This window comes from Erythrolamprus reginae, chromosome Z, assembly GCF_031021105.1.
Source record: "Erythrolamprus reginae isolate rEryReg1 chromosome Z, rEryReg1.hap1, whole genome shotgun sequence".
In the NCBI taxonomy this organism is placed as follows: Eukaryota; Metazoa; Chordata; class Lepidosauria; order Squamata; family Dipsadidae; genus Erythrolamprus; species Erythrolamprus reginae.
Window position 1 is genome coordinate 40,282,481 of NC_091963.1, and position 14,671 is coordinate 40,297,151.

A 14,671-nucleotide genomic window follows, 5' to 3' on the forward strand; every position below is an offset into this window, starting at 1 on the left:
CCTATCTGAAATATGAAAAGAATTCTTAGCTTTGGAAGCAATACAAGAAATAAATATATTCTTTTGTACTTGCCCAGCTTTGCAAGATTTTATGCTGGGTATTTATTAAGAAACAAGAAAGCATTAGACACCTTTACACTACAAGTAAAAGACCATTCAAGTCTTGCCTTAAATACTTGAATATAGCAGAATGCAAATTGTCTTATCATAGTATGGGTGGCAACAGGACTAAGGCCCAAGACAGGAGACTTACCAGATTCTGAGGTTGCAAAAAGCCCAAATTAGTTACAGCACTTATCATTTTTCAAGTATTCTTTTGCTAATCCATGCCCACTGATCATGGAAGTTGAAGCTACTTTGAAATTAAGCCATCTTGAACCTCAATTTCTTAATGGAACCCTGGCTTCTTCACAATAATGTTAACAATTGTAACTATCAGTAGACTCTAATGGGAAAATCTGCAGCCACTTCAGGAAAAATTGTCCAAGCTACTGAAATGAAACAGCATTGGATTTGGTTAGCTTTCACCAACCAAACAACTCACCTGATGTCCTATTGAATCTCTTTTTGTTGATCACCACAGATACAAAGAATAACCTACCAGATTGTCATCATCGCTAAAGAGCAATAGAATTGATTGGATTTATACTAGGACTCATGAAAGAGGGGTTATGGTGGGACAAAATTGGGTATTCATTTGTATGCCTGTAATTATTGGCATGCTCTTATATGCTGTTTATTTATTTATTGGATTTGTATGCCACCTCTCTCCGAAGACTCAGAGCATCTCATATCATGTTATTATTGATGTACTTGATGTCAGCAGTGCATATGGGTGAAACAAGACTATAAATGACTTCCCCCTCTAATGAAACTCCAGGAAAAGCTACAGAAAAATGAACAGCCAGCCGATTAATCAGGTGGCTGGAATTGTGAGGGGGCCAAGAGGAAAAAAGCTGCTGCTGGCTTGTGCCAGCATGGGAAGATCGCACGAGATAGCACGTGATCTCCTAGTTACCCCCGGCAACCAGCTGAGGCTTCGCCTGGGCCAGGGGGTGGGTCTGCTTGCCTGACAGCAGGCAATGCAACCACTTTCCCCAAGGCTTCGGCTGGTTGCTAGGCAACCAGCCAAAGTTGTTTTGCCAGCTGGGGGTGTGCTGATTGCCCAATAAGGGGCGATCCAGTAATGCAGCCGGCCGAAGCTACTTTTGATAGCTGGGGGCATGCTCTGTGAATCCTATAAATAGGGCTGTGCAGGGGAAGCCTTCTCCTTTTCAACCAAGCTGTCACCCGCCCTCCTCTATTTCGCAATGTGCTTCTCAGGGGCCAAGTAGGAATTTTTAATGGTCTCAACATTTATTGCGGCCATTTTTTCACCTACTTCACACTGGAGAGTGAGGATGGACTGGTTAGGGGGTGTGGCGCTCTTTAGTTTCAATCTGGTTACAATTGGCTTATCCCTTTGGTCACTGGGGATTGGCAGGTAAGGGGTGGAAAGGGGCAGCAGTAGCAACTGTGCGTTCTCCTTTAGGGCATCTTTTGGGAGGTGATGGGCGGCCCCTCACCAGGAATTCCGGGCGGTGACCTGCCTGAGCAATTGGAGGAGGGATGCCCTTGGGACTCACCTGACCCTTTCCTTGGATGGGGATGGGATGGTGAGCCCCTCCTACATCCCCTGTGAGCGTTGACCTAAAACATGGTGATGGGTTTGACCCCTCACCTGAATAGGCAAGGAGCTATGCCCATAGTTGCCCAGGAATGTTAACATCAGGAATTTCCGCCCCGTTTTATTATTGGCTTCCACGGGTCCTGATTATTAGTTTATAATCAGTTATTTAATATGTTTAAACAATAAAGTGACCAGTTTCTTTCAGCTCTTGTGTTCGTGTTTTCATTCTGCCTCTGTTGCAACTGGCTATAATAAGAGTGTGATAATTGGTCTTACATTGACAATTTCAAGTTATTTTCCACCCAAAATAATTTTTCAGTTCATAGAACATAGGATTGCAGAGATGTTGCTTTTTATCTCTAACAATGTTAATTAATGAACCACTCTTCCTAAACAGAAGAGTGTAAGAAGTTTTATATCAATATATATATTATTTTTATACTGTTTCCATCTTTCTTAAAAACCTTAACAGAATCCATAAAGGACTTAGAATCAGCATCTCCACTAATGGACAGTCAAGATGAAACTAAATTAATCAAAAATAGCAAAATGGGAGAAATATTTTACTCAAACCTCCATAAATCTCCAATAAATTAACTAATCCTAAAATACACATCGAAGGATAAGGTCTGTAAACTCAAATAGAGTTAATTAAATTAGGTTTCCCACCATGTTTACAAAGAAACATCACACACACAAACATACACACACACACCCCTCAGGTGTCATCCTAAAATAAGCATATTGATATTTCCATTCCCAGGACAAGCTCCCCTATAAAAACTGGGTTGCTATACCCCATTTCTTTGCAGCTATCCCTAAAAGCAAAATCTTTGCTTTTAGGAATAAATGTTTCTTCTTCAAAACTGTCTGGATCTCATTTTTATTTATTATTGCAGAACCATAGCTCAAGTTGAAACCCCAAATTATTCTTCTGACAAGTTCTATGATGAGATAAGATTATTATTAGTGTTAAATTACATGTAATATTTATTAAAATGTATTTTCTTTTAAAGTATTGGGTGGCTTATGTCTTTTCAAATATTTGTGATCATAATATATGATTCTTTAATTTACATCATATTTTAAAGTTGCCATTTCTCTCTTTCCATTTCCAGAAAGTAGGTGCAAGAAAAATATCAATTCCTCAGTTGTCTGAAACTTTGGAAAATAGTTTAGCATAGTCCATGTTGTTGTTGGCAAAAGTCTTCCTTTGGATTGCTTTTTTCTTATTAGAGGAAAGAATTTCCCCAATGTGTCAAGGTAAAAGCTTTATCCAATATGAAGTGCCCAATTTGTACAATGCAAACACAGGTACCATAGAGAATATTATGGTTCTAATATTTTGAGTTGACCATGAAACTCTAAAGAAGAACACATCTTATTCAAAAGGAACATTTATTAAGCATTTCCTTTACAAAGTACAATCAATGTTTTCTTTAAAATTTTGGTTTGTTACTATTTCATTGTATATACACAAAAGCTTAAAAGATGGGAGAAAATATCCTTATTTTTTGTGTTCTATACACATAATAAACTTGATCATTACACAGAGAACTTTGCCTTAATTTGAATACTTAATATTGGAAAATTAATACCTGATTACTAACACAAAATAATGGAAGATAACAACTTTCTGATTTGTAAGAAAATACTGTTCACAATTCATTTTGAAGCAGCTTTATTAGATGTACTGGTACTATTCTGAATTATATCCAGCAATAAGAATCATATGCCTGTTATATTATTGTAGTAATAAATTCTAATTATTAGTTAAGATGTAGTTTCTTTTCATAATAGGCATGATTCTTCTTTTTAAAAAATACCTTTGCTGTTATAAAGTAAGAAAGTTTGAGGAACAAGGCTTAATAATTTCCTACTAGCAGCAGTTGATAGTTAATGCAACATAAAATTTGTTTTGTCTGTGGTATAAGAATTTCAATTAGCAGACTCATTTATACTACTTGTTATGTGAATGCAAATGTCTGCAGGTATTCTATAACTCTGAAACACAAAACAAAAAAAAAGAGATTTTAAAAAGCCATTTATTTTCATGAGTGACTATTGCAGTCAGCTAATATGAATGCACTGCTAAGAATGAGTGAAAAGTAAAAATGAAAAGTAGATATATACAGAGTTAAAATACAATTCTTATCCTTTTGAGACAGTGTTTCTGTTAACACTGTGTGGAAAGCAAAGTCATTGTTTGATGCAAGCTAAAGCAACAGTATCTGCTCCATTGTCACTGAAAGGAGGAGTGAATCTGGAATGTTGAAAAGCAAATGTATCTCCTGCTTCTACTCACAAGGCACATGGGAGGCTTGGTAATCACTGAATCTAAGCACAAATAGTAATAACAGTTGAAGAGTAGCAAAAATAATAAGTCCTAAGTTACTTTCATTTTGATTGTCAGAAAGTCAGTCACTTGCATACATCAATGTTCACATAAGCTCGCTGTGTTAAACATGGCTTTCCTGAGAACAGATCTAGGATTCCTTCCTGCCTTATCATAAGTGTGCATGCTCAGAGCTATGATCACTGTCGTGGCTGTCGTCATTTGCCAGGGAGTCCCCTGTATGTTGGAGACTGGCAGCACCAATGCCAGAAAGTTCTGATGGGAGTAGAGTGCCTTTTTTCACGTTTACCAATTCTTTCTCTCGGGCTGCAGCTCCCTGTTGCCCTCCTTTTACCCGTTTCCATTTCATCCGTCTGTTCTGGAACCATACTTTTACCTTTAATCAGAACATGCAAACAAACAAGAATACCATCAGTAAATGGCCATACATCTCTTATCAGGGGAAAAAGCTCACTCCTTATGTTTTTAATTGCTTAAAATAGACAATAAGCAACCTATGGCCCTAGGGCTTGATGGGCCTATGACTAATTTCTGGGATATATTCAAAAGATCCACTCAGATCTCTGGTAAGAGCTATCAGTTGGTCCTTATGTCCTGTTGAAAAGAGAAAAGAAACCTTTACTTGTTTTTTATCTTATCTTTACTATTGTTTATAAATAATGCAAGGCAATGAACATACCTAATACTCCGTCCTCTTCCTATTTTCCCCACAACAACCTTGTGAGGTGGGTTGGACTGAAAGAGATTGACTGATCCAAAGCCACCTAGCTGGTTTTTCATCCTTAGGGAAGGACTGGAACTCATGATCTCCTGGTTCGTAGGCCAGCACCTTAACCACTAGACCAAATTGTCAGAACTTGGTGTCAAAGCAATAAGAGGTACTTTTCTTCAACCAGCTCAGCATATGGTATCCTATGAAAATGCACTGGAAGAAACTATTTAGGATAAAGTCATAGTGAATAAATTCTTATTGTATAGAGGTTCTTGTACTTATGTGTTTATAGTTTTCAAGTGGTTTTATGCTATTGCAACTATTGCATCTATTAGGAAATACAGTGGTACCTCAAGATACAAACCCCTCGTCTTACGAACAACTCGTGATACGAACCCAGGGTTCAGAAAAAATTTGCCTCTTCTTACGAACTTTTTTCGAGTTACGAACCGGCGTTCGGAGACTGCTGGGAAGCTGCGCGGCTGTTTTAAAAGGTGACAGCCGGGCGGCGGGGCTTCCCAGAAGCCTCCCGAACGCCGGTTCATAACTCGAACAAAGTTCGTAAGAAGAGGCAAAATTTTGCTGAACCCCGGGTTCGGTTCGGGAGGTTGCTGGGAAGCCCCCCAGGCCGGCTGCGACCTTTTAAAACAGCCGCGCCGCTTCCCAGCTGTCTCCTGAAGCCAAACGCGGAAGTTCGGCTTCAGGAGACAGCTAGTAAGCGGCGCGGGTGTTTTAAAAGGTCGCAGCCGGCCTGGGGGGCTTGCCAGCACCCCCTTGAACCCTGAACCCGGGTTCAGGGGGGTGCTGGCAAGCCCCCCAGGCCGGCTGTCACCTTTTAAAACAGCCGCGCGGCTTCCCAGCAATCGCCGAAAGCCGTTTTTTTGCGGGGGGTTTTTTGGTTGCACGGATTAATTGACTTTACATTGTTTCCTATGGGAAACAATGTTTCGTCTTACGAACCTTTCGTCTTACGAACCTCCTCCTTGCACCAATTAAGTTCGTATCATGAGGTATTACTGTATTTATAAAATTGCATGGCTATTTCCTGTTAGAAGCCTTGCCAAGGATATGTAGCTTAAAACCTTAGATTGGTAACAGAAAACTGAATTTAAAATAAGTCAATCTGAATACATTTTTTATTTAACTATTTCTGTGGGCTTCCATTTGTATATTTATAGTTTTCAAGTGGTTGTCTGGTGTTGCAAGCATTGTATTTATTAGCAAGAATTTATAAAATACATTTGAGTCATCTGAGGATTGAAAAGTGTTCCAAGATCCTATTGGGATTTCTGCCAAAGTGAACCAACGTGCCATTATTAATATTAGTTTCACCACCGTTCAGTAAGTAACAGATTAGCTCACCACGGTTATAAAGTGTTGGAGCACAGACATTCATTTGCACCCCTAAAAGCAGACAGTCTTATTATTCTTAAATATATATTATTTATACTGTGGTCAAGGGAAATCCAGAATATGTCATTCTTAAGGGAGAAACGGCTGGATAGAAAATTCTGCACAGTGGAAACTTGTGGAAAGGGGAAAATTGTCATATCCCTGGTTATAGCTAATTATACATGTTTCAGAGATTTAAAAAAGCAATCTCAAGGACTTTTAGAGCATGATGCATTGTATGTGAGCTGAAGAACCACAATATTTCTATATTCCAAAGTCATATTTTATATTCGTGAAATGTATATAGATCAAGAATACATTTTGAAAATTCATTAAAATTCTATTAAAAATTAAAAAAAATTAACTTTAATTTTAAAGTTGTTTAATTCACTTATTTAGGTTCAGGCTGCTATTGTAACTAGACTACCTTAAGCATCTAAAAATTGGGCATAGTGATTTCAGATTAGTAAAAAAAACTTCACCACCATGCTGAACACATTTCTTCTATAGAGCTTGCCAGAGCCGAAAGTAGGAGTCATGTGTTTATCTGATAGCTGTTCTGATGTGAAGAAATACTGTTACACTAGCTGTCAAAAGATTCATATATTGCTTGTCATCTTCATGTATTTCTTTGGGTAAATTATTCATGTCACTTTTTACAATGAATTGTTTTTAGTAAAATGTTGATGTGTTAGCTAATACCACTTGCATTAACTATAATGCTTGGGATGATTTTGTTGATGTAAAATCAGTGAATTTAGTAAACTATGGGTTGATTGTTGGTATTTTATCAAATCCTTTTTTAAATTAGTTTATGCATACATCCATAAATGAATAAATATGTTTGTAGAAGTGGAGGAGACATTTGTATCTATCTATCTATCTATCTATCTATCTATCTATCTATCTATCTATCTATCTATCTATCTATCTATCTCTACATGCTGTATTAATCTGACATGAAGACATAATTTCCTCCTCCACAAACAATGAGACTGTGAATCAGAAGGAGGAGATGGGATGGGATGAAATGGGATGGGGTGAGGGGGGTGAAGTGAGACTAGACAGAATGGGACAGAACAGAACAGAATAACATAGGTGATAGGAAATAGGATAGGAGATAAGGGAGAGAAGCAGATAGGAAATGATAAGAATATAATATGTTACTCCTAAGGAGATAGGAATGGGATGGAGAGGAGAGGGAGAAGGAGAAAGAGAAGGGGAGAGAAGAAGAGAGGAAGGAAGAGAGGAAAATATAAAAGATAGGGTAGAATAGAGTAGGTTAAGGTAGATTAAAGTAGGGTCAGGATGGGATGGAATAGGATAGGGTAGGATAGGAGAGGAGAAGAGAGGAGAGGATAGTTGTGCAAAACAATACATAAAGCTTATTGCTAATAAACAATGTTACTAATTTCATTGTTTTTATTTCCTGGTCTGTCCATTTCTGAAGTGTGGCATTTAACGGGCATCTCAGCCACATATATTGCATTAAATATACAAACACATATACAGGTAGTCCTCTACTTACAATCATAATTGGGACTGGAACTTTCATTGGTAAGCGAAGCAGTTGTTAAGTGATATGGCTTTAACTTTTTAACCTTTTTGTTGGGATCATTAAGCATATTACCATGGTCATTAAGTGAATCATATAACTGTTAAGTGAATATGGCCTCCTCCATTGATTTTTCCTGTTGGCAACAGTAAATGATCCCAAAATACTATAATCATCACAATACACAAGTATGTGGGTTTTGATGATGTGACCATGACAGTGTGAAGACAGTTAAAGTCATTTTTTCAGCACTACTGAATTTTCAAACAGTCACTAAGCAAATATTTGTTAGTTGTTGTTGTTAGTTGTTGACTACCCGTACAAATCTTTTATATGAAAATATTTATTGGACAAAGGAAGGATTTCAGTTGGAATATTAGCTCTAAATTGATAAGATGGAAAAAGTGGATTTTCTGAACCACCTTTTTACTGTATTTATTTGCTGTTTTGTATATACACACTTGTCTTTCCTTTGAATATATATATATATATAGCAATTAGAAATCAAAGGTATGTTGGTGTATACACTTTTGTCCAAAATGACATCATATACCGTATGTTTTATTGAAACTTCTCAGGTTATAGTTGTTTTCTTCTTAACATTTTCTTGCAAGTACAAATCTGCTTTTTCATTTAGATCAACCAAGTATTAATCCGCCGGTTGTCACAGGAATTGACAAGCAGCTTATTGTCCAAACGTCATGTCGGGGTCTCAGAGACAATGACTGGTCCAAAATCACTCAGCTGGCTTTAATGCCAAAGGTAGGATTAGAACTCAATTTATTGGTTTGTAGCCTAGTGCCTTATTTCTAGACCTGCCTATCTTCTCAGAATGCAATTAATAGAATATATACAATATTCTATAAAATGAACCATGTAGCAAAAAAATTATCTTTAGCATGCTGAGAAATGAGCCAATGAAATAAAAAAATTAACTATTCTACTGTCCCTATGATACATGGAAATCTTATATCCTTATTCAGCACATGTAGTCCTCAACTAAGAACCATTTATTTAGGAATCATTCTAACTTACAATGGCCTTGAAAAAAGTGACTTATGACTTGGACTTATGAACATCACAGCATTAACATCAGACAATTGGCATGTGTTGAAAATAATTGCAGCATGCTGAGGCCATATGATTGTTTATTACCTTTTCAGCCAGCTTCCAATAAGTGTGGGGTGGGAGTGAACATATGTTTAACTTAACTGCAATGATTCATTTAACAACCATAACATAATGATTTTAAAATTATGTGTGACTCACTTAACAACTTTGCTTAGGAAATTCTGGTCCTATTAATGATTGTTAAGTTAAGTGGAATTCTAGTGGAAACAAAAACTGACAATACAAAAATAGCAACAATCTTCCATTATGTCAAAATGTAGCCCCGTCCCCCAAATATTCTAAACTGGAGACTCTAAAATGTTATGAGGCTTTATTGACGGAAATCTAAGACACATCCATGAATTCTATCACAAAAGAGTATAAGATCAACTTGTATTTTTCACAGTGAAGTTGGAAATAATACAAAAGGACAGATGCCTGGTCAAACTAAATAGCTCTCAGATTAATCAGTTGCTAAATTTCAACCTTAATTATGTTTAGAAATAGATGATCATAGCCTATTACTAAGATAAAAGAAATAGCAGATGTGTTCAGTTTTGCAACTTTTAAGGAAGTGTGGGTTAATGAGAAAGGAAAAATAATGTTCTGTATATCTGAGAAATTTAAATAAGGCAAGAAAAATAGCCTGAAATAGAATGTAAACATGAGTAAACTAATGTCAAATATAATCATGCATATAAAATAGCAAATACTATGAATTTTTAAAAAAATATTTATGATATTTATATGCCAGCCACCTCCTCTAGGGGCGACTCTGAGTTTTTAATTGAACTATGGATTGTTCTATGCGTCCGAGCTGATATGTAGCGTTGGGCAAACACAGGGCAGCCAAAAATATCTTAGCTGAATTCACTCTAGCAAACCACATATGTTAAAAGAATCAAGGCAAGGACCCTCTGAGGACTCAAGGAAATGGAAGTGGGAGAGCAAGTCCAGCCAATTTTTTAATAATAGTCCTTTATGGCAATGCTCTCTAGAGGAAGTAAAATTGGACTGGTCAGTTCTAATCAGACTTTAGTTTTCTTTTTGCTCATGAGTGTATATATGTCAGTCATTGTCTTTTGTAGAAGAATCAGAAAAATAATGGAAAAACAGATAAAATTGCTTGAAATATAATAGACCAAACTGCAAAGGTCATATGTAAAAAGAGGTGTAAATTGGCAAGTGTTGGTTAGTCTAAGGAAGTGAGTAAGCCTAAGGGAGTCTAAGTCAATCTAGGGGAAGCTAGGTTGGCCACATACAAGCAACGCCTGGAAGAAAGCATAAGTTAAACCATCTGAGCTCTCTCTAAATTTAGATGTCTTTTGGCAAAATCAAGGCATTCTGTGTAAAATAAGACAATCCCTTTCTCCCTAACGCCTTTAATTCACATTTACTTCCATTAGAACTGGCTATGAATAATGTCAATTAATTTATTATTTCCTTGGCATTAGTCTCAGTGATTTCCATTTAACGAAGGAAATTTAAGGGTAAGAGCTCTAATTTAGAGACTGAATTGTCCAACCTATGTATTAGATTTCAAGGCTGACACAGAGGTTAGATTCACACATGACACAAAAGTATAATATGATTTATTTGTGACTCATCATCACACAAGTGTTGAGCCATTGGCTTACTACCAGTGAAGGGCTAACAAAACTTTTACTACCACACTGTGGGCCTGGCTTATGCATTTTATTTCAACATCTTTCAGTCCAAATTGGGTGCTTGGGGGTGAAGCTCCATTTTCACTACCTCACTGCATTCCCCCACCATATGGGCAATAGCCCACCCCTGTTTACTACCCTGGTTTAATAAATCTTGCCTTACTATGAACTGTACTCTGAGCCAAAGGAAAACAAGTTGAAAGACCATAGCTCATATAAGCTTTGCTTGCCTAAGGTTACAGGGTTGAACTTTAAGATCTCAAGTGTCCATGTTGAGAAAGACTTTAAAGCCTTGTAATTGAGGCAGGGACAAAAAGTGGTATAAAAATCAGTCTGACAACTAAACCATGGCATAGGAATGCAGTATCTGACAGACTGCCTATTTCAAATCATGTCTAAGATTCATCTTTTTAATTCTCTCAATTAAACTTGTCATCCTGTTACACCAAGGAAACAAACCTTCTCTGCAGCAGCCCCGGCCCTATGGAACATCCTCATCCCAGAGACACCTGTGACATCCAGTCTCCTGGGTTTTTGGAAGATCTTTAAGGTCTTACTCCTGATTCTGTTCACATGCCTGGAGGTAACATTCTGTAGAACACATGACATGTTTTATTGGTATAGATATCTTTAGTCTGAGCTTCCACATTTTGCTTTATGGGAGTCTTATGGACAGGCCAGTGAAAGGCTGCAAAAACTTTTACTGCCACACTATGGGTGTGGTTTGCTGACCATGTGACCAAGTGGGAGTAGCTTGACGATAATATTACTGGAGGCTGGCTTATAGGTCATATAATTGGCTTAAAGATGGCCAACTTGATGTCACTCACATCAAGGTTTTGGGTTAGAGTTAGGTTGCTTGGCCTCCCCTCCCCTCAAAGAGATACAATTTCTCTATCCATTTACTATTACTGAACATCCAAAATATACTATTTAATTCTATGTATATATGCCATGTGTGCAGGAGTGGGCTACTGCCCGGATTGGAGGGGGGGAAACGCAGTGGGGTAGCAAAAATGGAGCACCACCCCAGAGCACCCAATTTGCACTGAAAGATGTTGAAAGAAAATGCAGGGCATCCTGAATAAGCTACGGCCACAGTGTGGTAGCAAAATTTTTGGAAGCCCTTCACTGCATATATGTACATACATATTACACACAGGCACACAATATAAAGTGTACGTACACACACGCATGCACAGCTCTTCTAAAATTATGCACATTCAACCTCATATACTGTTATAGGAAAAACATACCCAGAGCCCAGAAGACAAAAAAAGAAAAAGAAAAAGAGAAAAAAACCCCAAAATTTTTCTACTGGTTCTGTGTACCTGACCGTACCCATAGAAGCTCATCATTAGGAACAGGAATAATAAATTGAAATCATAAGAATAAACTCATGATAAAAATGAATACTTCTTTCATACAGATCAGTGAAGCCTTTCTCCATTCTAATTCCAGTATAAACTTAATTATTAGAGCAATTTTGTATATGTGCCTTTAGGTTAAGGTGACCAGATGTCTCGCTTTGGGGGGGGACAGTCTCACTTTTGACCAATTTGTCCCACGTCCCGCAGCATTTTTAAAAAGTTCCGATTTTAAAAAAATGAGACATCTGGTCACCTTACCTTACCAGCTCAGCACCTTTATAATAAACTGTCCCTTCATCCAAAACCTGCCACATCTACGCTTCCCAAAGTTTACCCTAAGCATCTTCACCAAGGAATTCTGTGACTTGTAGGCCCAGCCCCTTCAGAGGCAAGTGCTGGAATCCTTTGAAGAGTACTGGGATGTCGCTTCCTCCTGCCTCCCCTTTGAGGCTCACGGCAGGGAGAACAAAATGGCAGCCAAAATAGACACACTCATTGGTGAGTTTCTATGGTAACCGCTGTGACCCCCGCCATTGCCTGTCCCTCTTTTTTGTCCCCCCTCCCTCCTGCAGTCACCTTCCCACATTTGCTCCAGCAGTTGGGAGTGGCTGCACTTTGGGGTTGTTGTTTCTTAAAAGGATGAGCAGTCCTACAGTTTTCAAAACATCCCTTAACCATTTTATCTTGTTTTCTCTTCGGATTGTTTTCCACTTTGCTTCTGGGTTTCCAATGTGGCTTCTGCTGTAAGGGTCCTTTCTTATATTTCTTCCCTCCCCCAGAAATATCTGGCAGGCTTCTTCACACACACACAAATCTCTCCCCCCCCCCCAAGCAATGGTGTTCTCCAGGGGTTATAATCTGGTCATTTTATTTTAGGTCAGTGTTGATTCCTAGTGAATGCCTTGGATATTTCCTATAATTTTCTTGGCAAGATATTGAAAGTGGTCTGCCATTACCTCCTTTCTTAGGTCTGAAAAAAGTGACTTGTCCAAGGTCAGCTAATTGGATTAGATCATAGTTTTCTAGTTTCCAGTCTGATGTCTTGACCACTGTACCAAACTTGCCTGTTTGAGTAATTGCAAAAACCACATTTTTCAAATCAAATTAAGTAATATCAGTATTAAAGTATTAGGAACTGCAGAATACTCTTAAAGATGGTGTTGCTTTCAGAAGCCAATTCATTCAACCTGTTGAAGAAAATTCCTACAATATGGAAGAACTTCATTTCTAAAAAATGAATTCAGGCTCAACATTCAACCAGATCTTTTAAAATGCTATCATGTTTGGTATGTTTTGAAATGTGGTTTAATAATTTGATTTTTTTTAAAAAAATCTATTAAACTATCAAATGGAACAGCAGCAAATAAATTAAATAGTGAATTATTGTGCTTTATATTCTTTAATATGTGCTAACTCCAATTGGTAAGCAATAGTAGGATGAAGTATTTTTTTTTCTTTAGGTATTTTTACAATAATAAAAATATCTTTTTCTCAATCTTCTCCTTTTGGAGTCCAGTTAAAACACAGAAATACAAATTGATATTTAAGTCAATTAGGAGGTTGTCTGCATTCCCTTAGCAGAAATATTTTCATAGGTTTCAACCATTCTGCTATTTTACGGCTACCTTTCTGTAGATTGTTGCTTAAAACTCCTATTATTTTAAAATAATATTGACATTATAAAGCATCTAGATTTCTGTAAAATTGAAATAGTTTAGCTTGATCTTTTAAAATATTCCATGACTGCAGTCTTTTTGGTAAACCTTTGGAAGTGTTTTGCTGCTTCACAATTTCTAGGCTTGAAAAAGAGTGATAGGCCCAGCTGGTTTGGGGCCTTATTATAAGATTAAAGCACATGGTCTCCCAGTTTCTAGTCTAGTTCTTTAACTACTGTACCAAATTGGGTGTCACATGCTAATTATTGTTTTTAAACTAAAGTTAAAATTAGTGGCTTGAGCTAGTCCCAGAGACCAATAAGAGCTCGCAGAGTTGGCCTCCTCTGGGTCCTGTCAACTAAGCAATGCAGGTTGTGGGACCACGGGGGAGGGCCTTCTCTGTGGCTGCCCCGGCTCTATGGAACCAATTACAGCCCAATGTCCATACTGCTCCCACCCTACTGGCCTTTCACAAGGCCATAAAGATCTGGCTTTGCCGGCAGGCCATAAATTTACATCTTTCATGGCCAACTGTATGAATGGTATACATGTATATGATTGTGACTGCCATTTTTATAATAAGTTTTTTATGGGTTTTCAGTTTTAGATAATGTTTTAGTCTTAGAAATGTTCGGCTTCTTTCTATCACTTTGTATCTATTTATATTGTGTCTATACTGTTGTTGTAAGCTGCCCTCGGTCTTTTGGGATTGGGTGGCATAGAAGTCAAACAAACAAATAAATAAATAAAATACAGGCTTTCAAATATTTTATAATTATAAATAGCATTATCTGCAATGCTGAATATAATTAATTAACACTATTAAGTATTATCATATCAGTGGGATCTACTTCCAAGTAACTGTTAGGTAGTTAGACTGCCAAATTCTTACATCTTACTTATTAGAGAACAAATTACATAAATCTCCTATGGAAATAAATAGGTTTGAACTCCATTTATCACTTGTACTAAATATAACATCCTGGATGTTTCATATACTATTTCCTCCAGAGATCAAATTTAGAGAGATGAAATCTGAACTTCCACTGGATTTCATGATGAGTCAATAATGGAATAGATATATGATCCTGTAACATGTCAGAAATAGGAAGGATGTATGAATTCTGAGAATGAATTCTCAAATTCCTACAGATCCTATATACTTGAAAATCAGAATCCATAAAA

The 14,671-nt window shown here is 37.3% G+C and overlaps 1 protein-coding gene across 1 annotated transcript in view; it reads right to left on the minus strand.

Annotated features, from left to right (window-relative positions):
• Positions 1-3,053: 3,053 nt before the first annotated feature.
• The window catches only part of MEOX2 (mesenchyme homeobox 2), a 70,155-nt gene continuing 58,537 nt past the window's right edge, over positions 3,054-14,671 (minus strand). The window contains exon 3 of the mRNA XM_070730134.1: positions 3,054-4,401. Coding sequence (XP_070586235.1) covers positions 4,177-4,401 — 225 coding nt within the window. The 3' untranslated portion in view covers positions 3,054-4,176. The remainder of the gene's footprint in view (positions 4,402-14,671) is intronic.